This window comes from Rhinolophus hipposideros (assembly GCF_964194185.1).
Source record: "Rhinolophus hipposideros genome assembly, chromosome: 17".
In the NCBI taxonomy this organism is placed as follows: Eukaryota; Metazoa; Chordata; class Mammalia; order Chiroptera; family Rhinolophidae; genus Rhinolophus; species Rhinolophus hipposideros.
The window spans coordinates 30,122,327-30,149,995 of record NC_138063.1 but is presented as its reverse complement, the minus strand read 5'-3'; the positions used below and the strand labels follow the sequence as shown (position 1 = coordinate 30,149,995).

General features: G+C 42.9%; 1 protein-coding gene across 9 annotated transcripts in view; it reads left to right on the top strand.

Moving 5' to 3' along the window:
- The window catches only part of FHOD3 (formin homology 2 domain containing 3), a 430,821-nt gene that overhangs the window by 361,667 nt on the left and 41,485 nt on the right, over positions 1 to 27,669 (top strand). For all 9 annotated transcript variants that reach the window (XM_081079071.1, XM_081079070.1, XM_081079067.1 and 6 more), the window contains 2 exons: positions 5,470 to 6,350; positions 22,477 to 22,635. In XM_081079071.1, the coding sequence (XP_080935197.1) occupies positions 5,470 to 6,350; positions 22,477 to 22,635 (1,040 nt within the window). The remainder of the gene's footprint in view (positions 1 to 5,469; positions 6,351 to 22,476; positions 22,636 to 27,669) is intronic.

Below are 27,669 nucleotides of genomic sequence, written 5' to 3'. Positions count from 1 at the left end.
ATGGATGAGTGAATAAAAATTGAACGAATGAATGAAGCCAGAATGCCTCCCATGGGAACTGTCAATCAGTGGCTTAGTCTGAAATAGTTAATAGTTCTAATACTGGGAGTGCCAAAAAAATGTATACACATGACTTGTACTCATCTTTTGTTATCAGTATATATTATTACAATTTTAATACAGTTTTTTTTCCTTTCTTAAAACGTATGTACATTTTTTGGCACCCGCTGTATATTATTAGATTTTATTATCTATATTGCTAGTCATTATGATGCAGTAGGAAAAGAGGACTGAAAGGCTTTATTAGTTTATATGTTAGGAATTATTACATTGAAAATCTTGTGCCTGGTTGGAAATGTATGTGCTAAGAGGCATTAACTATATTGATACTGACTTAGTTTCTTTCATAGTGAGATTATAGTTAGTCTCCCAAACTCTACTTGTTACTATTCACATTTAATGTAATTATGGTCATAGTACAGGGTAAAGGTTAGTGTTCTTGATAATTCTGGACTTAAAATATTTATTTATTATGAATAGCTTTAAGAATTATTCATCATAACAAGGTTGAGTGGGCCTAAAACATATCAACAAGTTGGCTTAGGAAAAATAAGCCAGGGAACAGAACTTTCTTGGATCAGATTGTCCAATATCCTTCCAAAAAGGACAGCTTTCCAAAAATGGAAACTCTGTTCCCAGTTAAGAACCATGGACGTTCTACCAAAAGCTGGTGGTGTCCAAGTGTATGGACTCAGAAATAAGGGCTTTGCAGTGATTTTTCTGCTTCAGTCTGGTGCTGGTAAGAGATATGATCAGGTTTGTTTATTGTAACTTATCGGTTCATGAAAAATCCCACTGTACACAGGCACCATCAATAGCAGTGAAGTCAGGGCACCTCTGTCGGCATAGTTCTTGCTGTTCAGAATGTTCTCAACTACATCATATTATAATCATATTCCAATCTTATTTCTAATGATTGTACCTATTACTTGAAAGTGAGTTTGTAGGGCTTGAAAGAGATTCAACTTCTTCCAGTTGCGTGGTTTTCTTTCTCTGTGTTTTGTGTGTTCTGTTCCATGGCATTAATGTGCAAGTTTTTATCAGAGCATCCATCACACTCCGTTGTAATTACTGGTAAGACTGTCTTTTGTCTCTGCTTGAAGGTAAGCTTTTGGAGGATGAGGATGTTGGTCTTGTTCATTGTGAGTCCTGACTTCCTAACTGGGTGCTCAGAATATAGTAGGGGTTCACAAAACTGTTGATGAATCAATGAATGAAGAGGCATCTGGCTAAAGCTCCATTGCTCCTAAGTCCTCCTTCTTAAAATATCAACACCCTGGGCATAACAGAACAACCAATCATAGAAGGACTCTGAAAGGTGGAAAGAAGAAGGCAGACTGTCTAGGGACCTTCAGACTTTAATGAGATGGTAGTGAAGCTCCAAGTAGAGTCTATTTCCCTAGCCAAAGGATTAGGAAAAGGAGTGCCTAACAGAACAGCGAGTCTTTTTGGCTATTAATACACGTCCTGCCCTAGATAAGCATTGATGGAAAATCTGTTGCTGTCCTACTCCCCCTTTCCCGGCTCCCAAATAACCAGATGTGTCAAGCATGAATTCTTTAAGAATGAAGGGAAAATAAAGACAGTTAAAGAAAAACCAAGAGAATTTGTCACTAGCAGACGTACTCTTAAAGAATGGGTAAGTTCTTTGAACAGAAAGAAAAAGAAGACTTGGAATTTAAGAAAGGAACAACAGAATGGGTAAAAATAGGGATAAATTAAAAAAGGTTATCTTTTTCCTCATGAGTTTCTTAAATCATATTTGATGGTGGAAGCAAAAATTACAAGGTGTTTGATGTTGCGTTCAAGATATGTAGAGGAAATACTTATGACAATTATATTTAAAAAGTGGGGAGGGTAAAGGAATCTAACTGGGAGTAAGGTTTCTACACTTCAAAGAAGTAAAACATCAATACCAGTAGATTAATGAGTTAGTGTGTGTATTGTAATACGTAGAGCAACTGCTATGAAAATTACATGAAGCAATGTACTCCAAAACACTATAAATCAAATTGAATTTCTAAAAAAATGTTCAAGTAACCTACCAAAACCAAGAAAGGAGAAATAGGAACTAAAACAAAGGGAACAAACAGAACAAATAAAATGGCATACTTAAGCCCTAATAGATCAATAATTACTTTAAATTAAAAGACTAAGATTTGCAGAATGGATGAAATCCAAACCTACTCTTATGCTCTCTATACAAAACTCATTTCAAATATAATGACATGGGCAGACGAAAAGTTAAAAGTTGGGAAAAGATACAGCATGTCAACATTAAAAAAGAAAAGCAGGAGTGACTATGTTAATATCAGATAAAATAGACTTCGGAGCAAAGGAAATTACCAGGGACAAAGAAGTACACTGCATAATAATAAGAGAAGACTTAAGATAATGAAGAAAGTAAGTGAGAAAACTAGCATTTAAAATGTTACCTGATTATGCTCTTGTCCCTGTTGCCAAAATAAGAAATTGCCAACATTTCCCAATAAATGAGAAAGAGTGAGGCAATCTGGTGAAAGACTCAGCCACTTTATCTGCTGCAGCCTCCTGGCGTTAAAACAGTCTCCCTGTTTATAGGACTGTCTGACCAGTTGTAGAGACACCAAATTACCAGATTTTTCCATCATGTGCTCAAATGCCATCTCCTGTCTCTTTGGTGGTGGTTATCTCCTAAGTGTATTTTGTTTGTGAAAACTATAAGAAAGCTCAAGAGCGCTTCGTTCTGGTGTTGGCACCTCAGTGAGGTTAGGACACTTGTTAGAATCGAATAGAGCACAGAGGACAAATCTGCACTGCAAGGAACAGAGCGCCTTTGTGCTTCTGCTACAAATGCCTCCTCTAAGATCAAGGCAAGGCCAAGGGAAAGAGACCAGTGTCCGCCCCCAGCATGTTTGATAGGGCTTTTCTCCTTTGGTAGAATGAAAACTCCTGATGCTCATATCCATGACCGAAGTTTCCTGCTACACCCAACACAAGTATTCACACAGGCCCTGGATATCTGACAGAGTTCATCCTGAAAGCCCACCACACAGCTCTGCTGGCTCTTAGGAAGCAAACTCATAGGAATAACATCCTGACCATTCATTCATCCATCCATCCATCCATCCATCCATCCATCCATCCATCCATCCATCCATCCTAGATGCTGGGGGTATAACTGTGAACAAAACATACCCAAATCCCTGCTCTTGTAGAGTTTGCAACCAATGAAGAGGATTGTTTAACAAGTAATTATAATTGTTCCAGTGATGAGGCACAGGCAGCAATAAAATACGCAAGGAAAATATGTGGAAGGTTAGACAGTAATAAGTGCTCTGGTTAAAAATAAAGCAGGAAAGGATGATAAATAGTGTTGGGTAGAGGGCGGGTTGCACAATGGTAAATAAGGTGGTTGGGGAAGACATCACTTGAAAAGATACCATTTGAGCAAAGATCTAAAGGTGGTTGAGAGGCAAACTGTGTGATTAGCTGGGTGCAGTTTGTTTCAGGAGGGGCAAAGGCCCTGAGGCTGGGTCATGCCCAGTGAATTATCAAAATGTCAAGGAGCTACTGCAGCCGAAGAGGTTCATGCATGTATGACGGGTGGCAGCAGTCGGAGATGAAGAAAATTACGGTGGGATCACACAGGGCTTGTGAACATTGACAGGTCATTGGCTTTTTGTCTCAGGGAAATGTAGCACCATTAGAAGACTTTGACCAAAAAGATGTAATCAGGCATTTTAACACATCACATGGCTGTTGTGTGAAGAACTACTATAGAGGGGCAAGAGTGGAAGCTGAGACAGGTGAGGGGACATCCTTGCAATGCTGTAGGCAAGAAACTATGCCATGCTGCTTCAGACCAGGATTGTGGCAGGGGAGATAATGAGAAAAGTGGTTGGATTCTGGATGTAACATGATGACTTAGCTAACAGAACACCTTGCTGTGTTGGATATGTGGGATGAGAGAACTGGAGGGGTCAAAAATGACTACGAGGTTTTTCGAACTGGCAGGTAGATGACTGAAGTTACCATATCTGAGATAGGAAACTGTTGCAGGAGAAGCATGGGAGTGATGGCAGAAGGTGGTATTTAAAGCCCTAAGACTGGATGAGATGGTGACTCAGAGAGTGAATATAGATGGAGAGAAAAGGTCCAAGGACATTTAAAGGTTAAGTTAAGGAGGAAACAGCCCAGGGGATTGAGAAGCAGCAGCCAGAAACAAGAAAGCAGAGTGCAATGTCCCAGAAATCAACGGAAGGATATAAATAAAGGAAGAGGGAGTGATCAGCTGGGGCTGGGGCAAAAGGCAAGTCATCGGTCACCTGGAAAGGAGCAGCTCTGAAAAGTGATGGGAGCAAACACTTCATGAGACTGGGTTCACGAGAGAATAAAGAGAGAAACTGGAGACAGTGAGCTAAACAACTCTTATAAGCAGCTTTACTTGAAAGGGGAAAAGTGGGATTGTAGCTGGAGGGATAAGTGCAGTTAATGGAGGGGTTTTTGTTTTTATTTGTTTGTTTGTTTTTAAGATGGGTGAAATTATACCATGTTCACATGCCAGTAGGAAGGTCTAGTGGGAAGAGCATAGGAGATGCAAGACAGAGGATTGCTGAAGTGGTTTCCAAATGCTCAGTGGAGGAGCTGACCCCTGATAAGAGAGGGATGATTTATCAGTAACACAGGAGGGAGGCCATGGCTGGGGTTCAGGTGCAGATGGGGGGGTGGAGGTAGAATGAAGAGCGTGGAAGATCTCTCTGCCTTCGTCTATTAAGTTGTTGAAGTAGGAAGCAAGGCCATGCTTGTGTGAGGATGGGATAGGAAAGGGAGTTTTGAGGGGAGAGGAGGAGTGTCAAAGGTCATTTGGATAGGACATGAATAAGACTGCCAGGCAGCTTTAAGGGGCTCCTGAACACTAGTGACCATGAACTTAAAGTGTGACCATGGTATGGTTTGTGCATTTCTCCAGGCGCTTGGAGCTGTCCTGGTGCAGATGTGAAATAGAGGAGACATGCAGATAACTCTACAGCCTTCTGTGGGCAAAGGGAACATCTTGCTTGCCTCCCTGTGTCTAGTTAGGACAGAAACCCCCTGGTTACCTGTGGCTCGATGGGTCCTGACCAGTTGTCATCAGTGGGAAGGAAAGGTGAGGAAAATTTCTCCCATGAGCCTAGGTGGGAGCTATGAGCATTGTCCCTTCTGAAGGAGTCTTGGTCTGGGAGTGGGCCACTGGGACTTTGATGCACCATCTCTTCCTGATTAAGTTTCTCGTCAGGCATGACCACCTTCCTCTTCAGTTGTTTTACTTCAGTCTCTTCTCTGAAGTGGCTCTGTGGAAAGCCCACATATTACCTAATTGGTTTGCTCCTGCTGTTGAGGTCCCTGCCACTTTCTCACTTTTTTGTTTTCCCTCCTGTATACTTTCAGGTTTGTGGTCCACGGGTGTTCAGGATGCTGGTATAAATGAACAGTGTGGCGACATCCTCACCAACAAACGATTCATGCTGGACATGCTGTATGCCCATAACAGAAAGCCCACGGATGATGAGGAGAAGGGGGAGGGCGAGCCTGCGGGGACTGAGCAGGGGGCAGAGGCGGTGGCCAGCCTGGCCAGCAGGATATCCACCCTGCAGGCCAACTCTCTGGCCCAGGATGAGAGTGTCAGGAGGGTGGATGTTGGCTGCCTGGACAATCGGGGCAGCGTGAAAGCCTTTGCTGAGAAATTCAACAGCGGGGACCTCAGGAGAGGGTCCATCTCCCCAGACGCGGAGCCCAATGACAAGATCCCAGAGAAAGCATCTGCGCAGCCCAAGACGGAGTCTGACTACATCTGGGACCAGCTCATGGCCAATCCGAGGGAGCTCAGAATCCAAGATATGGATTTCACCGACCTGGGGGAAGAGGATGACATCGACGTCCTAGACGTGGACCTGGGTCATGGGGAGGCACCCGGACTGCCGCCCCCGCCCCCACCCACCTTTCTGGGTTTGCCGCCCCCGCCCCCTCCACCCCTGTTGGACAGCGTACCTCCCCCTCCAGTCCCCGGTAATTTATTGGCTCCTCCTCCAGTATTCAACGCTCCTCAGGGCTTAGGGTGGCCCCAGGTACCCAGGGGTCAGCCAGCATTCACTAAGAAAAAGAAGACCATCCGTCTGTTTTGGAATGAAGTGCGGCCTTTTGAGTGGCCATGTAAGAACAACCGCCGCTGCAGAGAATTCCTGTGGTCAAAACTGGAACCTATTAAGGTGGACACTTCCAGGCTGGAGCACCTGTTCGAGTCTAAATCTAAAGAACTGTCCGTCTCCAAGGTACCGCTAGCATCCAGCATGCTTCCTGATTTGCAGAGTTACTTCCTGCTGTTGAGTAGGACTGAGAGATGTGTTGTATATAAAATTCCCTTTGTGTTGCTTTTGCTGTTTGGTAAAAGGAAAAAAAAAAAGGCGGTTAGTATAAAAATCTGACCTTTAATATAGTGCTCTGTGCCACATGCTAGGGGTATGCTGAGTGAGCAAGGGACTTAACAGCTAAGATGGATAGCAGCTCACTAACACCATTAGGCAAAGGAGCTTTCAAAGACCCAAATAGCCCGGAAGAAGAGACAAAAAGATTAACCCAGAAATATTAGCATAGTACGCTGGCAGATGCTGACGTCAACTAGAGGAAAGTAGAGTTGTTAATTTGTCAAACACGGGGACTGTATCGAGGGTATGTGTTTGATCATTCTTACCTTCATTGATCAGAGTTGGTAGTGGTAGTTTGAACCTCAGCTCTAACCACATGATTCTCTTGCTAAGGCAGTGATCCAAATGACATTTCTTTGGATAATCGCTGGGTGAATCAGCGTGACGCAACTTTCTAGATGTTTCCAAATAGCCACAGAGTTATAGTAGTATCCTATCTAGAATCCATCTAGATTTCTTATTTTTCGTAAAGTTTTAGAATTATGTCAGCATTGCTGCTGTGGTAGTTTGAACAGAGATGTTATATCCACTTTTCTGGATAGAAAGCACTCTACATGAAGTTATTGGGAGTCAAAGGTAAAGTCCTGATTAATGGACACTGATAAAGAAACTGCAACATACTGGATTGGAGATTTTATTTCTAATGATTTGCTGCATTAATAGGGTCTTCTTTATATGTCTTAAAGAACTAGGTTTTTTGTTTGTTTATTTTATAATCCTTGTGATTCTAGGTGTGTTATAGTTTTAAAGCAGGTTTAAGGCTATCCTCTCTTCTCAGGAACTAGGAGTATGAGAAAACATTTTGTAAAGTATAATTTAGCGTGAACATTCAAGAACTTATGAATTAATTCTAGCTCCACCTGTTGCTCTGTTTATCATCATTTGGGGTGAGTATAAACCTGCCTGAGTCAGGCTTCCTGACCTGCCAGTTGAGCACGGATTTTGAATCAAAAAGTATGTGTCTCAGGACCTCAGGACCAGAGTGCCCTTCAGGCAAGGAGCCAAGTGATACAGTTAGTGCCTGTCACCGCTGTGTGTTGCCAACAAGGCAAGCAGGGGAGCTGTAATTGGTCAACTTCCTGTTAAAACTCCTGCCAGGAATCTGGGCGTCTATGCTGCTCTTCCCGAGTAGACCTTTTACCCTGGTGTCGATTTCTGCCCAGTCTCAGTGGGGATGTGAGTCTAAACTGTCTCCAGCCTCAGGAATCCCCCCAAGTCAGAATTACAGCTTTCTCCTATTTATGAATCCAAACCACTAGAATCTAATGCAGAAAATCATGCCAAATCAGTCCTTTCTTTCAGCTGAAAGTAGACCCCCTTTTGTCCTCTTTAGAAAATGACACTTAGGAAAGTGATGCTGGACACCTGCTTTCGGTGTCTTTGTGTCTTGACTTTCCCAGGACTGGTAACACATGGTGCAGTGCCACCCATGTGTCCCCTTCAGTTCTTAAAGTCAGCCTTGGCATTTGGCAGAAGACTGGCCCTGCTGGGTTACAACAGCAGTCTCTGGTTGCCAGGAATTACCCCACACTTGACCTCACTCACTCCACCCTCCAGCCCACTGATCTAGTTGGCTGGTCTTCTTCCTCCTGCCCCTTCCCCTGTGGGCTCATCTGGCTGGCTGCACCCTCAAGGCCTCGTCTGGGTGCTCATCACCCTTGGAGGTTGGTGGGCAGAGAGAGGCTGGTCCTTGACTTGAGGTAGGAGGAATAAAGGGGAGTAACAATTTGTCAGGGAAGGCACTTCTGACTTCATTTTTCCCAAGGAAATGGCAAGATGAAAAGCTTCCTTGAGAAGACCCAAAATAGACAGTTCTCCTACTTCCCTCCTTTTCTTGTCCCACTGTGGATGGTGACAAGTGTCTTGGTTGTGCCATCTCAGTAGCCCGAAGTTCCATTCTTGCTTAAAGGAGGTGGTAACCTCTTCAAATACTCTATTGCCTAGCTAAATGACAAATATTTGCCTAGTTTGTATAAAGTGAGAGCATAAGAAGAAAGTGATATATTGAAAATTTACCAAACGGATTCCAGACTGCTGTACATTGGGATCCAAGAGCCCATACCTTTGTTTTGTGGGGATGGGAAATGTAAACAGGAGCTAATTTACAACTGTTACAAAAAGTGAGAATGCAAATTAGGATTAAAACACAACACACTGTAGAGTTGAATCCATTATGTGCCTGTTACCACTGCAAATATAACCAATTTTACTTCTGTTTCTAATCTTTGACTGTGATTTCCATAAAACACAGTTATAAACAGCCACTTCCGAATTCTGGTTCATGAGAAGTTTTTCATTAAACACAATAGAGTGCAACAAAAATAACATGAAATAGATTTCACAAGGCAGCACACAGCAAAGGGAATCAGTTTTAGTTTCCGTCAGAAAGCTTACCAGAGTTACAGGGCATGGTTATAACGATTCCAGTCCCCCCCCCCCGCCCCAAAACAAAGATTCATGTGCCAAATCCAAGGCTGGGTCACCACTTAACGGAAATGATAAGAACAGAAAGATGTGCTTTTGGATTTCCTTTCCAAATAGTTTCTGGAACTGGATCTATTTTTCTCTCAGCAGGAAATATATATATAGCTTTTTAGTAAGATGACTTTAATTATGTTTTGTGAAGAAAGACAGAAATCCTGTGCTAAATTTCATCATGTTGTGTTTCTACTGTTGGTCTAAGACGTGGTGAATCCCATGGGAGATAAAGTGACCCCAGAGGAAGATGTCAGCGCAGGAAGCCCTTGGGGGTAAGGGGCTGTACCCTTCATGGACTTGGCCGCAGGAAGTGGCCTTCCAACCCGTGTGCCCTATGCAGGGTAGCACAGTTCCTCCGGCTCCCAAACTGAAGCTTTTACATCCCAAGTTACCGACAAACCGAGACAGGTGTGAGGTGGAAGAGGAGACCAGAAGGAAGACGGAGACTTGGCTTTCCCTTTGGGGGCGGCCCTATAATGTCTTTCTCCCTCGGATTCATTGAGTTTATCATGGAGTGGGAGCTCCAGAATGGATATGGAGAAATTTGTTCAACTTCATTTACTCAGAAGTTTCTAAATGTATCAGATATTATTAGCTGTGACATTTTAAGGAAATTCAGAAATGATGATGTCTTGGTGAGGGTACTAGATAAACTACATTAACCTTGGAAATATAACTGTTTTACAGTTGGCCTCTGCTATCCAAGACTCAAATGGGAAATTAATGCTTTTTTTCCTACACGTAACAATGAAGCAAGCCTATTCTGGCAAGTGCCTCAGATACTTTCTTCCTAACTAAAGGTGTTCCAGCCTTGTATACACTTGGTGGGTTTCGTTGTTGTTTTGGTTTTCTCCTTCATGCTCTCCCATGTAGATTGTTGGCTCTCTTGTTATAGGACTTAGGAAAATTCCATAGTTGTCACATCTTTCTGACATCTGTCTCATGGCATCATTGGTATTGTCACTTTCTCACCAGACAGTTTTGAAAATATCCTGTGGCATCACTCTCTTGGCAGTTAGCAGGGAGTAAGGGATGATTTACCATTTCTAGAACTAGTGCCTTGCTGAGGCAGACTGAGGGTCTGTGACGGTGATGCTGAAAAGCATTTTGAGAAGTCAGTTGCCTTTCATGGAAGTGCACTCAAACTTAGCGGTATTCTCCAAGACGTGCAGAGTCCCCTTAATAAATCATGTCCTTAGCCAGTTTCTATTTTCAGTCACGGCACCCTCTGGGGTGGCAAGTTCTGTGTGCTGAATGATCTACTTTTTAAAGGCTGTTTCCTCTGTTTCTTGTGAAATTACTCTTTAGAAAAGTCGAAGGCATGATCCTTTGTGGCAGCATTTCAGGAATACTTTGAAAATGAGTCCTGTTTACCTGCCTGGACTGCATTCCTCCACAAGCTTTGAGCATGGCCCTCTCCTTAACCTTCTCGTTTCATACTGTCCTCTCACAAGGACATTGCTGCCTTCACATGGCCCCTCTCTGGACCTTGGCCCTCCTTATTATGCTGTGCCACAGACAGAAGCCCCAGGACTGTGTGGAGCGGAGTTTCTGTTTCCAAGAACCATCCCCTATGATTTGGTGGTGTGGTGTTAGCTGTGGCATAATGTGTGGCCGTGTCCCCAGGAGCCAGCTGCGTCCAACCCCAGAGCCTCCCAAGCTGCATTACTCCTGAGGGTGGAGGGACCATTTCTCAGTGCCTGGTAGCTCGGTTCCCAGTGCTGGGAGGAACTTGGGATTTATTGGGCACGTCAGGCGCATTTTAACATCAGTAAAATCTTCCTGCATTGTCTATAGCTGTCAGGACTTTATCCTGCACCATTCATAAAAATGGCAGGACCCAGTCCTTGCTGCATTTGGAATGGGGGCGGGAGGAGGATCCTATTACTGCCTTTCTATCCTAAGAAATGTACTCTTATCCCTGCCTTTTGTTTCCTATATTTAAATTGTTCTCCTTTTTTTTGAAGGAACAACTTTCTACTCATCCAACAATCCCGTCTCAAATCCTTTAGACTTCTGAAAGTCTAAATTAGAGAGTCCGGTTGTAGGAGAGATCTTTTAAGTATCGGTGACCCTGTGCCCCACTCCAGGATCTCTGAGGAGGGGCCGCAAGTATCACCATGGTTTAAAAGTACCTCTAGATTCTTCTGTGTTCCCCCAAGTTGTAAAGCGCTGCTCTAACTAAACTACATTTTCTGGTTTTTCTTCAGAAAGTGTTGGTTGGTTGATCAGACCTGTTTCCTCCTCAGATGAGTGCTGTTAAGTTTCTCCCAGTGAGTAACTTCATGTTTGCAATTCTGCCATTGGTCATGGAGGAGCTGTGTCTCCTGGCATAGGAAGAGAATCACCTGATCTTTCTCCAGAACTCCCCTTTCTATTAGTCCTGGAGTCTACTCTTTCAGTCTCAGAAGGGAACGGGGCATATGGAAATCACCATGATATTCTCCTTGTTAAAAAACAGAAACCAAGACATTGTCTGCCATCTCCTTTGCAAGGAGACCTTAAGTGCACTCAAGGCACGATCATTTCCGGCATCTGTTTCCCTCTCTGGGGTTCCATGTGTCTGGGGACCATCACAGACTCTAATGGCATCCAGGAGCTATTTTCAGTTCTTCACAAAGCCCTGTGTGAATTGTCCAGGTCCCCGTAAAGCAGCTCTGCAAACTAAACTGAGTATCAAGTCTCCATACTTTCCCATATTCAGGGAGGGGACACGGAGCTGATCTTGACATTCCTTTTTATGTCGGCCCCTTTGATCAGTAAATGTGGTAGATGCATTAGTTGTGAAAAATATACATTGGTAGACCATATGTTTTTAAAATGCAGTATCAGTAGAGTAAAACTGATAAAAAAAGAGTTATTAGTGGTGAAAATAGTTAAAAGCTAATTCTTAGAAAGCACTATGTTCCAGGTATTGTCATAAATATTTTACATGTATTAATTCCAGTGATATTGTCCTAATGGCCCTACCAGACATTTCTGTAGTGCTTCCCATGGGCTAGGCATTGCTGTCACTGCTTTACATTTACTGTCTCATTTCATCCTCACAACAAACACTGAAGATAGGTGCCAGAGAGGAATCGGAGGCACAGAGAGGTTCAGTAACTTGCTGAGTCACACAGCCTTGAATGAATGGGTCCCAGCTGACCTACCTGGATGACTTGCTGCTACGGATATTTTCAGTTACCCTTCAGGGCTCTTGCGTCTGTCCGTGTGATCCCTGGATACCATTTTGTTCTGGCTACTTTCAAATTTATGCTGTGAACACTTCCTCATGCTCTTTCCTTGGGGATTTTTAAATCTTGCCATTTTAAAAAACTCCCCCCAACCAATGACCTGTATGCTTTGCTCTTGCAATTTTAAATTTCATTTGTTCTGGACCTTGAGCAAGTTGGTCAACCTCTCTGAGCCTGTTTTCCCCTGTGGGAGGAAGGGAGAGAAAGAAACCAGAGCTGATCCTTTGTGCTTGACCTCCTGGGGTTGTTGAGTGGATCCAGTGCAACAGGGGTGAATGGGCTTGTGTGTTGCACGCAGCCACATAGATGTGTTAACAGGCCAATCAGTTTTTCTACTGTTGATTTTCTCAACCTTTGGCACATGACTTTCCTGAGAGTCCAATGTGAGAATTTAAATTAGTCTCTAAGCTTACTGACTACTATTTAACATTTAAAAATTCCTTTCCACCTTTTCCTAACTGCTGCCTGAATATTCCTTCTTCTCTTTTCCAAAACTGAATAATTACAAAGGGGAATTATGGTATTTTACTGTTCCCCAGGATATTGAATCAAATCAGTTGTGGTCACTTTGACGTGGTGGTCACTCACCCTTGATAACCATTCAGAATCAAGTTTATTTCTTTGCTTACAGATTCTAAAATACTCATGGGACGCAATACTTGGTTCTGTCTTAACATCTGACTTTCACATTTCCTCCCTGTGAGGCATGTAGTCATCCGTTTCTGTATCAAAGATTGGTGTTGCACCAAGGGTCCTCCCAGTGGACCTAAATATCTGGCTTCAGTGTTCTAGAAGATATTCCTATTATTGTAAGTGACTTTCTGCCTCTTGAAGTGGCTGTGTTTGCAGGGCCCTATCTCTTAAAACTGGTTGGTTCTAGAGAGTACACCCGACCCAGGGAGCCAACCACCAGCTGCCTGGGGCTGCAGAGAACCATCACTATCTGCTCTGTGCTTCTCAGAAATCTTGTAACTCTTGTGGCCTTGGGTGCTGCCTATTTGAAACCTCTTCCTAAAGAGGGGCTCACTTCTGTCTTCCTGGAAGCTGGAACTTCACCCCTCTTTAGACAACTTGGGAGAAAGGAGTTGAATTGTCTTGGAGACCTCCTTCCTGCCCCTTCTCTCTAAGAGGTCTCTGATAGCATCTCTTTCTACAGAGGGCAACTTCTCTCTCTCAGCAGTTTGGCTGCCTACACCCCTCCCCCTCTCCCTGCAGGCTTCTTGTCTGAGTCAAAAACAAAATTGAACCAAAGCCCTACATGGTATTCAAGCCTGAAATATTTCTCTAGAGACAGTATTTCTCGAAGGGCAACTACTGACATCCTAGAGGCTCCCTGATCATTGAAGCTTCGAAAGAGGGGCTCTGCAACATGCTGAGTGTCGCTAGCTGGTTCTGCTCAAGAGTTTAACCAAACTAGGCTTTCTGGAAGCAAAATAGACCCTGGCTTCTTCCCAGGGTACCCCCTCCTCCTTAAAGAAGCAAGTTCTTTTCCCTTGAACACTTCTGGACATATTTGGAAAAGGATCATGTTCAGAAGCAGCTCCACAGGGCTTTCCCCACACGGCCTCACTTCTGCTCTTTTGCTGGGGTGACTGTCTCACCCCAGAGACAGTTGTTCCCATGTTCACTTGCAGCCAAATCCTAGTCTTGTATCCTGTGCCTGGAGCCTGAGCCCAGAGGCGTCTCCTCCCAACATCTTTTCCTCCCTGATAGCTCTTGGGATTTACTGAGGAAGAGAACAGAGGTGTGGAAGGTTGAGACTTGAGACAGAAACCCTTATTTTATCAGAGACTTGAGACAGAAACCCTTATTTGCTGTGGCCCGAGGACTGATCATTGGTGTCAAGGGGCCCTCCACAGAGTATGCACTCTTTGTAGTCTTCATGGGAATGTTCCCACTCAAGGGATAGGCTCCTAGTAGGCACTCAGGAAATATGTTTAAGAAAATGAGATCTATCAAGGAGAGGCAACAAATACATATGGAAAGACAAGCAGCCAATCAGAAAGAGACTGTTGGAGGACTGAGCTGGTTTCTCAGCTTCTTCTCCTGCCTCTGTTTGGGGTTTGCTTTCGTGAACTATCACTGATCATGTCTTGAGAGTCTAGTCAACAAATGGGTCTCTTGGGGTGCAACGTACTCCCACCAGGCTGACCCTTCACCTTTTCTACACAAACTTGTGTTCTCTCTTCTTAAGGAGGAAGGTATCAGTCAATCCAGTCTGTCACGATGTTAACCTGCCACATTGGTTTTTTTCTGTTGCTGTTTGTTTTGTTACTTTAAGTTACTTCATTTGATTCCATATTAGAAATTGGGCTTTCGTAATGAATTGTGACTCTCTAATAATCTCAGTGTCTTTATTGGAATGCCCTGGACCATAGTACAAGAACTTTTGCTATACTACTGTGTTTCCCTGAAAATAAGACCTAGCCGGACCATTAGCTGTATGCATCTTTTGGAACAAAAATTAATATAAGACCTGGTCTTATTTTAATATAACATAAGACCGGGTCCTGTATGATGTGATGTGATATGATATGATGTGATATGGTATGATATATGATATGATATAATACCAGATATTATATGATATAAAATTATATAATATAATACCGGGTATAATGTAATATAATGTAATATAGTACCGGGTCTTATATTAATTTTTGCTCAAAAAGACACATTAGAGCTGATGGTCCAACTGTCTTATTTTTGGGGAAACATGGCATCTATCATTCTGTTCTGTTCTATCATTCTAGCTATTCTGCAAATGCTATACATTTTTTTCATTTTACTTTTTTTTTTAATTAAAGTTTATTGGGGTGACAGTTGTTAGTAAAGTTACATAGATTTCAGGTGTAGAATTCTGCATTACATTATCTATAAATCCCACTGTGTGTTCACCACCCAGAGTCAGTTCTCCTTCCATCACCTTATATTTGATCCCCCTTACCCTCATCTACCACCCTCATCCCCCCTCACCCTCTCGTAACCACTAAACTATTGTCTGTGTCTCTGAGTTTTTGTTTCTCATTTGTTTGCCTCGTTCTTTTGTTGTTTTTGGTTTATATGCCACCTATCAGTGAAATCACATGGTTCTCTGCTTTTTCTGTCTGACTTATTTCGCTTAGAATTATATTCTCAAGATCCATCCATGTTGTCACAAATGGTCCTATTTCATCTTTTCTTACTGCCAAATAGTATTCCATTGTGTATATATACCACAACTTCTTTATCCATTCATCTATCGAAGGACATTTTAGTTGTTTCCATGTCTTGGCCACCGTAAATAAAGCTGCAATGAACATTGGAGCACACGTGTCTTTATGTATAAATGTTTTCAGAATATTTGGGTAGATATCCAGGAGAGGGATTGCTGGGTCATATGGTAATTCTATTTGTAATTTTTTGAGGAACCTCCACACTGCCTTCCATAACGGCTGGACCAGTCTGCATTCCCACCAACAGTGTATGAGGGTTCCTTTTTCTCCACAGCCTCTCCAACACTTGTTCTTATTTGTCTTGTTGATGAAAGCCATTCTGACTGGGGTGAGGTGATATCTCATCGTGGTTTTTATGTGCGTTTCTCTGATGATTAGTGATGTTGAGCATTTTTCATATGTCTATTTGCCATTTGTAACTCCTCTTTGGAGAAATGTCTCTTCAGGTCCTCTGCCCATTTTTCAATTGGGTTGTTTGTTTTTTTTGTTGTTGAGTTGCATGAGTTCCTTGTATATTTTGGATATTAGCCCCATATTGGAGGCACTGTTTGCAAAAATCTTCTCCCATTCAGTTGGTTGCTTCTTTATTTTGTCGATGGTTTCTTTTGCTGTGCCGAAGCATTTAAGTTTGATATAGTCCCCTTCATTTATTTTAGCTTTTACTTCCCTTGCCTTTGGAGTCAAATTCATAAAACGTTCTTTGAACCCAAGGTCCATAAGTTTAGTACCTATGTTTCTTTTATGCAGTTTATTGTTTCAGGTCTTGTGCTTAAGTCGTTGATCCATTTTGAATTAATTTTGGTACATGGTGACAGCAGTCCAGTTTCATTCTTTTGCACATGGCTTTCCAATTCTGCCATTTATTTAAGAGGCTGTCTTTTCTCCATTGTATGTTTTTTGCTTCTTTGTCAAAAATTATCTGTCCATATTTATGTGGTTTTATTTCTGAGTTCTCAATTCTATTCCATTGGTCTATGTGTCTGTTTTTCTGCCAATGCCATGCTGTTTTGATTATTGTAGCCCTGTAGTACAAGCTAAAGTCAGGGAGTGCGATACCTCCAGTATTGTTCTTTTTTTTAAGATTGCTTTGGCTGTTCGGGGTCTTTTGTGGTTCTAAACAAACCTGATGATTTTTTGTTCTATTTCTTTAAAAAATACCATTGGGATTTTTGATGGGGATTGCATTAAATCTGTATTTTGCTTTGGGTAATATGGCCATTTTAACTATGTTGATTCTTCCAATCCATGAGCACGGAATGTCTTTCCATTTCTTTGTGTCTTCTTCAATTTCTTTTAAAAATGTCTTGTAGTTTTCAGCATATAGATCTTTCACATCCTTGGTTAAGTTTATTCCTAAGTATTTTATTCTTTTTGCTGCAATTGCAAAAGGAATTTTTTTGAATTTCCTTTTCTGAGATTTCACTGTTAGTATATAGGAATGCAATGGACTTTTGCACATTGATTGTGTAGCTGGCAACTTTACACTATTTGTTGATTGTTTCTAATAGCTTTTTGGTGGAGTCTTTAGGGTTTTTTATATATAGCATCATGTCATCTGCAAAGAGTGACAATTTAACTTCTTCATTCCCAATTTGGATGCCTTTTATTTCTTTCTCTTGCCTGATTGCTCTGGCGAGGACTTCCAACATTACGTTGAAAAGCAGAGGTGACAGGGGACAACCCTGTCGTGTTCCTGAACATAGAGCAAAGAGCTTCAGTTTTTTACCATTAATTATGAGATTAGCTGAGGGTTTGTCATATGTGGCCTTTATTATGTCAAGGTATTTTCCTTCTGTACCTATTTTATTAACTGTTTTAATCATAAATGGATGTTGTATCTTGTCAAATGCTTTTTCTGCATCAATTGATATAATCATATGATTTTTGTCCTTTATTTTGTTTATGTGATGTGTCACATTGATGGATTTGCAGATGTTGAACCATCCTTGTGTCCCGGGGATGAACCCCACTTGGTCGTGATGAATCTTTTTACTGCATTGTTGCATTCAATTTGCTAGAATTTTGTTCAGGATTTTTACATCAGTATTCATCAGAGATATTGGTCTGTAGTTTTCTTTTTTTGTGTTGTCTTTACCAGGTTTTGGTATCAGGGTAATGTTGACCTCATAAAATGAGTTAGGGAGTACTGTCTCTTCTTCAATTTTTTGGAAGAGTTTGAGCAGGATTGGTATTAAATCCTCTTTGAAGTTTGGAAGAATTCAGTAGTGAAGCCATCTGTTCCCAGACTTTTGCTTTTGGGAAGGTTTTGGATGACTGATTCAATTTCGTTACTAGTGATCTGTCTGTTTAGATTTTCCAGTTTTTCATGGTTCAGCCTTGGAAGGCTATATGTTTCCAAGAACTTGTCCATTTCTTCTAGGTTATTGAATTTGGTGGCATATAGTCCTTCATAGTATTCTTGGATGATCCTTTGTATTTCTGTGGTGTCCGTGATAACTTCCCCTTTTTCATTTCTGATTTTGTTAATTAGTGTCTTTTCTCTTTTTATCTTAGTGAGCCTAGCGAAGGGTTTGTCAATTTTGTTAATCTTTTCAAAGAACCAGCTCTTTGTCACATTAATGTTTTCTATTGTCTTTTTCTTCTCTATTTCATTTAGTTCTCTGATTTTTATTATTTCCTTTCTTCTGATGACTTTTGATTTCATTTGTTCTTCTTTTTCTAGTTCTTTAGGGTGTAACATGAGGTTATTTATTTGGGATTCTTTTTGTTTCTTGAGACAGGCCTGTAATGATATAAATTTCCCTCTTAAAACTGCTTTCGCTGCATCCCCAAAATTTTGGTAGGATGTATTTTCATTATCATTTGTTTCTATGTATCGTTTGACCTCTCCTTTAATTTCTTCTTTGACCTGGTTGTTCTTTACAAAGTATGTTGTTTAATCTCCATGTATTTATGTTTTTTTCCTGCTTACTTTTTGCAGTTGATATCCAATTTCAAAGCCTTGTGATCAGAGAATATGCTTGGTATGATTTCAATCTTCTTAAATTTGCTGAAGTTAGTTTTATGTCCCAGTATGTGGTCTATCCTTGAGAATGTTCTGTGTACACTAGAAAAAAATATATAGTGTGATGTTTTAGGATGAAGTGCTCTATAAATGTCAATTATGTCTATTTCATCTAATGTGTCATTAAGGGCTGATATTTCATTATTTATTTTCTGTTTGGATGATCTATCCATAGCTGTCAATGACGTATTTAGATCCCTTAGTATAATTGTGTTTTGGTCAATTTCTCCCTTTTATATTTTAATTATATCAGTTTTATAAGTTTTTATACTGATTGAGTAAATATTGTATATAATTCTACTTATCTATGTTTTACACATATATTCTTTCACACTAACTTTAGAATATTTTTTAATTCCTAAAACAATTCTTGTTGAATTTTGATTAGAATTAATTTAACTATATTAGATGAAAGATACTGAGCCTCTTCATGACATTGAGACTTCCTATTCAGGAATATAATGTTTCTCATTTGTTCACATCTTCTTTTATTACTGTAAAGAAAAAGTCATTTCCTTCATGTAGGCCCTGTGTTGATATGTCAAAAAGTTTGGTAATTTGTTTTCTTGTTTGGGTGTTGTTTTGGGGATGTGTCTGATCTCCTAACAAATGTAGAACAACTTTTCTGATTTCTTTCCTAGAAGGGTTGCTGCCTCCTGTCATCTTCCCAACTCCTATTCCACCTTTGTCCCATCACATATTACCCCTTTATTCTTGATGCCTTTAGAGGGACATTTAACATTTCCTCGCCTTCTATAGGTCTTTCACCAGGACCACTCTTTCTTCTCTAGCCTCTACTTTCTATCCCCTTTTCATTATCAACCAATTTCCTATTTTTCTAATTCCAAACAATGGATAACCATTGACTTTCTGGTCAAAGCATTGCAATTAGGAAATGGGTGTGTGAGAAAGATTGTTAGCAAGCGTATGATGGATGGGTTTGGGAAGAGCAGAGACTAGAAGCAGGAGGCTTGTGTTGGGAGTCTGGGGAACAGGGGTCAGGCTCAGGGTGGAAGTTGTGGGAATGAAGAAGGAGTGGGTATGAAAGGCTTTATCGAAGAGGACGCACACAGTTACTCTCTTATAGAACTGTGTGAAGGACATAGTGAAGGTCACACTTGCTGACCCCAGAAAGATGATTGAAATGGATCAGAATTGATGACTGTCATCTTTGAACATGGACATGTGCTCTCGGGCACAGAGAACCTTGGCGTGCCCTTGCGCGTGCTGCTGTAGATTATTGTGAGAGGGAAGGAGAGAGTTGGACAGTCTCACATGACCGATTCCCTGATCTCAGGTGGAACGGACCCCAAGGCAATTAAGTGCTCAGCACTATCCGGTGGAGTCTATTTTAACTATGAAGAACAGCATTTAAAACACTTCCTGGATGAAATCCAGAGATCGAATAATTCAATTTCAGATATCACTTTAATTCTGATTCTTTCCTTCTCAAAGTGGGTGGAAGTGCTCTGAAAACATGCAGTGTCATCTATGGAGACAGCTGTCCCCGTTATCTGAGGATGCGCCGTGGATTACTTCTTCCTGACTTGAGGAGTGTGTGGGTGTGCCCACTGGTGTAAATTGAGTTCTCGTGAATGGGGACCAGAATGTGTCAGGCTCACAACCCCCACGTAGATCTGTGCAGATTGTATGCTGCACATGCTTGCTGGCTGCAAGGGGAGAGCTGAGATGAGTGGTGCTTTTTTCTCAAGATGTTTGCCATGCGGCTGTCTCTTCCCAGAGGCAGGCGTCTTTTTCTCATTTGCACAAATTCTCTAGTTGGGCTGGGACTTCCCAGGCATCTCTCTATGCTCCTAGAATGAGGGGGACTGTATAGGTGAGGGGCTCAGAGCTGATGATTCCCAGGGAATCCGGCCTTCCGATAAATGCCTCCTGCCTTAGAGCCTGACTACGGGTAGCTGCCTCTCCAGTGCTAGGTCTCAGGCTCCTTCTTCCATCTTCCGTGATGCCATCCTTATGTGGCTTTATTGCTTCTGCTGCCTTTCCAGGCTTCATGTCCACATTCTAGGCAGGAAGTGGAAAGGGCAAAAGGCATGGCCCGCTGGGTCTGTCTCTTTTTAATGATGACACTAAAGATCAGAACTGAGTCACATGGCCAGCTTTATCTGCGAAGGGTCCTGGGAGGTGACTGATACAGTGGAAACATTGCCAGCCTGAAAAACACCAAAGTCTTGTTGGTGAGCAGGGAAGAGAGAATGGATGCTGGCTAGGTGTCCTGCAATACTTGGAAGAGTGGGCACCCCAGCACTCCCGTGGGGGCATTGCAAGTCGTAACATCCCTTCTTATTGCTGGTAGTCAGCATTTTATCAAATGTTTTCTCATTCCTTCTTAACGTTTCACACACAAAATGATATTTTAAGTTGGATTTAAAAGCTACATTTCAGGGGTTTCCGTTAAACTTACTTGATTAAATATGTAGAAGACAGTGTTGCCCTGCAGAATGGGGATGTTTCTATATGCCACATGTCCCTGGAAGCCCACTGTTCAAAGCCGATGGCCACACCCACAGGAATGGTTTCTCCTGGCCACCAGGCCCCCAAACAGCCAGGATGCTTTCAATTATTTTCCTCGTGAAGAAATTTTAATTTATTCCCAAGTGCATATTGAAGGATCTAAAATAGAATTTTAGTAATCGAGTTTAGAAGTGCTCGGTAGGACTTAAAGGGCCACAGTCTATTTCTCCTTGCCGGCTTCCAGCCTCTGATATTACAGCAGGCCAGCTTTTCCAGATAGCTCAGCTGCTCCCAGGCCCAGCCAGTAGGGTAGGCCTTAGCTCAGAGACCAATGGCGAGCTGCAGTGAGCTGCTCAGCTGTGGCCTGACTGCAGTGGAGTCGAAGCAGCTGGCTCCTGTGGTCCCCCGGATGTGGCCATGCAAATCTCCAGCTTCTTCCCTGGTAGTTCCCAACAACCTAGACAAAGCCACTTCTTACCCTGACCCCACCCCCACACCCCTCACACACGTGCAGGTGTGTTAGTTACCCCATCGTGAGCATAGCCCATCTTTTCTTTCAGGCGGTCCGCTGTGCCTTATTCATCATTGCCATCTAGGCTTGTTCCCTGAATGAAATTAGTTGTCTTCCCAGCTCTTTGCCTCAAGGGAAAGCTGAACACAGTGTAAGGAGCTTGCCACCTCTCCTTGTCCACATGACCACCGCCCTTAACTTCTCAAGAGCTCAGGGAGAAAGCTGAGGGCCTTGTCATCTCATTTCTGGGCAAGTGTTGGCTTAGCAACTCACACACAGAACCTGTCCCAAGGAGCATGCAGGCCAGCAGGGAAGCCACACACACGAGGGCTCTATGAGGACACCTGGACACGTCTCGCCCCTTATCCCGTCTCCTTTGTCTCGAGGCCTGTTTTACCCTCATTCCTTTTCCTCTTTGGTTTCCCTTCCTTGGAAGGCCCCTCTTCACCCTCCATTGGCGGCTGCCCAGATGTCTAAGTGTGGCAGGTGCTCTGGAATAAGGAGCTTAGGATGTTTGCATGGTGAGAGGAGCCCCTGAGACGACAAAGCCAGGAATTGCCGGATTCTCCTTGTCGCTCCTGTCTTCTTGGCCTGTGGATCAACTATCTCCATTTCTAGGCACACACCACACGCCCTGGGGCCAACCAGAGTACATTCCAACACCTTGCAGGCCACAGGAAGGGAGCTCTGAGAGGTTTTAGTTTTGTTTCCACTGCTTTTATGGAAAAAAACAGGGTGGTTTTTTTCGTTTTTTTTTCTTCTTGCAAAATATCACATTTTTCCCAATTGAAGGAAAATCAATTTTATTTTGTAATGTGTCTGACTTGTGAAGTTCCATTGCTGACCTGCGCTTGGCGGCTTCTCAGAACTGATCTCTTTCTTCTGTGCTGAGCAGTAGCCAGGCCTTCCTGAGCTAAATCGGGGCCACTTGTTTTCATCTCTAAATAAGCAGTGAGTTTGCTTTTAATCATGAAACACAGAAAGGACCAAAGATGATGCATTAATCTTGGATTCTCCTTGTTTTATCACCAAGAAAACTGCTGCAGATGGAAAAAGGCAGGAGATCATTGTCCTGGATTCCAAGAGGAGCAATGCTATTAATATTGGTCTGACGGTACTACCCCCTCCAAGAACAATTAAGATAGCCATTTTGAATTTTGATGAATACGCATTAAACAAAGAAGGAATTGAGGTAAGAGAAGCTCTATACAGCGTTATTTGTGTTTTGTAATACTGCGCATATGTAAAGCATTGCTGTGTCCAGTGTGACTTTCCCTGTAGGGTGGCTTGCCATTTTTCTGTCTCAGCTAGACTCTGAATAATGTTAATCATTCTCACATTTTTAAAAAACGTCTGGGGGTTGGAAAAGCCCTCCTTCACCTATCAAGTTCAGAGATCCTCACTCTGATTCCTTTACTGACTTCCTTCTGACTACACTCGGCCTACCTCAACGTGGAAGAAGAAGATGGTAAACTCCTTAGGAGGCTAAGAGAATCTTTTTTTACTTCATTTCAAACCAAATATGTTTAATGAACAGTTTCAAAATTGGGGCTTTCAATGTGTGCTCACATCTATGTAAATGAGGGGTTCTCTCTTGGCACCTGGTGGGGTATGTAGATGTGTCCCATTTGCTAAGCTGGAGAACATTAGTCAACTGAGTCTTTAGCATCTGTTGATCTGAATGTCAAAAGTGGAGAGAGTTGGGTGACATGGCCGTGACTAACTGGCTGCTAGGTGGCCTAGCTGGAGCCATAGCTCACCTCTGTTAGGGTTCAGGGCTCTTCCACCAAGCCGTGTTCTCCCTTCACCGTGGGCTGGTGCTGGTTTGCAGCACGTTAAATCTGCTGTTCTAACAATGGAGAACGAGTGAGTGAGCCACTGGCCCAGTCACAGATTCCTACAGACAGACGATATAGCCTGGGATCTACTGGGTCAGAGTGGGGATATGAGGACACTGCTTCGTGGCATTGGGTGATACCCACTCCGTCTTCCTATTAGCAAGGAGCCCTGAATTCCTTTCCTATTCCTCCATACCTGGGCTTCATTCATACACACTCGTATTTGAAAGACTTGGAACCAAGGAGGACTGACTATAGCGAGGTAAAGCAAACCCTACACAGAGGAGTTGGACGTGAGGACTGGCTTCGGCCACTGTGCCAGACATGGCCCCGGCCCTGAGTATCGGAGGGAGCAGTGGGGCACACGGTGGCATCTGAACCCAGCTGGGCAGGCATACCCTTGTGTTCTGGAAGGGAGAGACCTCCACAGGAAACACTGTGTTCCTAGAGGTTTGTACTGGGGTGAGCAGTACCCCTTTAAAATCCAGGCCCACCTGGAGCCCCAGAATGTGACCGTATTCAAAAATAGTCTTTGCAGATGTGATCAAGTTAAGATAAGGTCATACTGGGTTAGGGTGGTCCTATTCCAGGGACTGATATCTTTATAAGAAGAAGGAAGTTGGGACATAGGCGCAGAAAAGAGAATGCCATATGAACTCAGAGAATACGTAGGAGACACACAGAACAGAATGCATGTGATGATGGTGACAGAGATGGGAATGATGCATTCACAAGTCAAGGAATACCAAGGAGTGCCTGCAAGCGCCAGACGCTAGGGAGAAGCAAGGAAGGATCCTTCCTTATCGCCTTTAGAGACAACATCGCCCTACCGACACCTTGATATCAGACTTCTACTCTCTCAAACTCGGAGAGAATCAATTTCTGTTGTTTTAAACCATTCAGTTTGTGGAACTTTGTTATGGCAACCCTAGGAAACCAACACAAGGCCTTAGCAGCTCTACTCTGAGAAACACACACATGCCCTGTTCCCGGAGCAGGTAGAAGGAGGGAAATGCATTTCCTTCTGGCTGGAGAGGAAGTTGAGCCCCAAGCCTTCGAGTCAGGCCATGCAGCAGAACAGGTCAGCATATCCAGGTGGGGTGCCAGGGAGTGAGGGCATGTGGCTGACTGGGACAGGTGGTATAAATGAAGGAGCTGGTGACAGCAGGTAAATACAGAGAGGGACAACTGCCAGATAGCAAGAAGGGGACAGGACAGGCCTTGGTGTGGGGCAGCACCACTCTGGGACCCCCAGAGGGGAAAGGCAGGAAAAAGGCATTGGCTTGCTATTAGGCAGGTGGGGGCTGCCAACCTGAACAAACCAAGTACAAAGAGTCTTTTATCTAGGACAAACAACGTAATGGGCCCTCATACACATTCCGGCCATCCTATTTACATAACAGTATCTTTTAGAGATTACAGAAACTTCAGATTGATACAGAGAGAGACTTCCAATACAACCAGCTAGCCTGATCAAAGGAAAAAATGGCAGCATCCCCTTTTAAAAATACTTTCCCTTTCTTGTCATGAGAACTTGAAAGTCTGTCAGGAGAGATTGATTCCATTGGGTTTTGCCTTTGTTCTTTCCTGAAATGTAGGTCTCCCTGGGTGGGGATCGTTTCACATCCAATAAGTTACTTAGATTTTAGAATGAATCAAATGACTTTTTCCTTTTCTGACTGGTATCCAGCTGAGCACCTTTTTGATCCAGGAAGGAATAATGATAGCAACAGTAATAATGATGGATATAGGAATAGCAGCACAGCAGAAACCCTGTCTTTCATAGGCTTCTTCCTGTGGGCCAGGCACCAGGTAGGTGCTTTACACAGCTGCTCATCAGAACCTTATGAGGTACATACTAGTATGTTCCCCATCTTAAAGATGAAGAGAATGAGTCCTGTTTTAGTCTGTGCTCAAGCTCACAAACCAGTGACCAATCAAGCTGAAATGTGAGCTCTAGAGCCTGGGTCTAAAGTGCAGATCATAGGACTTGGGGAGGCTGGCCCAGGAGGGCCCACGTGCGCCAAAGAGAATAAGAGGGAATCTGAAAGGGGAATGAGAAGACACATGAGGCAATGCAATCCATTTCACAGTGCTGCCTATGGTCTTTTACTGGGAGTAGCTGATGTATGGAATAATATTAGGCCGCTGCAAAAGGGATTGTAGATTAAAAGGTTAAAAATTGCAAAAACCACAATTACCGTTGCACCAACTTCATACATCAGCTACAGCCGTAGCAAAACCTGCTGAGCCCTTCCTGAGAGTTGATTGTGTCTCTCAGTCCTCCGTAAATCTATATTTAGTCACAGAAACACGTTTTTTTTTAATCACAGTTCTCATCTGAACAGGATTTCTCAATGGGGGCACTATTGACATTTTGGGCTGGACAGTTCTTTATTGTGGGAGCAGACCTGTGCATTGTAGGATGCTTAGCATTATACCTGGGCTCTACCCACAAGCTGCCAGGAGTACCACCCCAGTGGTGACAACTAAAACATGTCCCCAGATTTTGTCAAATGTCCCCTGGGGACAAAATCACTCCGCTTGAGATCCACTGATGTAAAGGCTGCCTGTGTCAATCCAGAAACCGTGTATATTTTTCAACTCTTCAGTCATGGCTGAGAAGAGTCCAGCAGACACCCGTCCTCTTGGAGAACATGGAATCCAGGCACTCTCAGCCATTACTTGTTGTCTCGGGCCACTGACCTCAGGGACCCATGGAACATGCATGGTCTCTCTCTACGTGCTGAGTCAGTTACCCAGAGCTTATTCTCTAGGCCTGTTGTTCAAGAGTTAAGTCCGGACTGAGACGAGATGGAAGCTGTGTCCTTACAGATCTTTATTAATAAGATTTCTAGCTCCTGCACAAAGGGCCTTTTGCCAAACTATCTGCTTCTGGGATGCAGGCACTGTAGCATGGTGTTACAGCTGACTAGGGCCATTGGAAACCTCTGTGTACCTAAATGTGATTAGGATATATTAAATGACTTCCTGTGGCTTTGCTTAGCAACACAATGGTATGTATCCAGTTTGTCATGTAAACCTGAGGGAATACTTAACTTCATTAAGGAAGTCATTTTTCATAAGAGCATTAAACTTTAGAACATTATTTTGAGGCCGTTTCTGAGTAGTATTGATGATATTTTTCCAAGTACCATGTCATTAAGTTATCACGAATGGAAGTATGAAGAGTTTTCCTCTTTTTCCTCGCTTTTCTAATTTTTATAGAGCCTGTATCTACTCAGAGGGTAGCACAATTGAATGGCCCCAGATGATATTTAACTGGGCCCAGTTGGCTTGCCAGACCTGTCAGCATCTCAGAAACAAAAGTTCCCTTTGGCCACAAGTACAAAACTACAGCACCTTTTCAAGCCCTGTGTGTCCACAGGTGCCCGAGTGGGTGCTGGACACACACAGGTGAGCCGACAGTGGTGTGGGCACCATAGTCGGTCAGCCATGCCAAGGAAGCAGAATGCGCTGATGGTTGGGTGCCTTGGCCACACTGTTAATTTTGCATTTCCAGTTGAATTGCCGTGATCTGTGGAGCTGTTGCTGGGAAAATAGGAGTAGTCCCATAGGTGGTTCTCCAACTCTGCTTTGATTGGCCCAAGTTAGCTTCAGGCAAGTCACTTCATCTGCAAGTTTGGTGCAATAATTTCTGCTCAGTGTGCCTCACTGAGTAGTGACAAAAATGAAAGAAGTTTCTACCAACACACCTTGAGAAGTAAAACAACAACAACAACAACAACAAAAACTTCTGTATCTGTGAGAATAAGTACACAAATAGAAAGCCATTGTCTCATGAGAATATGCAAGTTGTGTACAAACTAGGCTCAGCTGTAAGAGCTTCAGTTTTCTGCTATTGTCACCAAAATCCTCATGGTAGATGCTCATCCAGAGCTGTCGCCAGGGTTCTCTTCCAAATCCACAAGGCAAAATAACTCCTCATTATGGTCTCACCTGCAGGTGAAAGAGATAGCCAAACCCAAAAGCATTTGGGTCCATAAAAAATGAGACTTGTGCATTTTTCTCTGAAATGCTGCTTTCAGATACAAAAGCAAGCATACTTAAAGCAGTGCTGGAGAAACACTGTCTGGGAGAAAGTGGAAAAAACACTGAGATTATTGCGTAGTGGTCTTGTTTGATGTTTTTCTCTCTGTGGAGCCAAATGGTGATCCTCAAATTGTCAATAAATCTACTGACAGCGTAGAAGAGCAAATTAGAGGTTCCCTCATGCTTATCCCCTTTCATGTACTCATGGAAAAAATGGGCCATCACCTCATAGGAGGCAGCCTTGACCTGCCGTTCCACTGTCTTATGGCTATTTTATTGTCAGTGATGTGTAAAAAAAAAAAACAAAATAAACTGGCAGATGGCAACCTCATAAA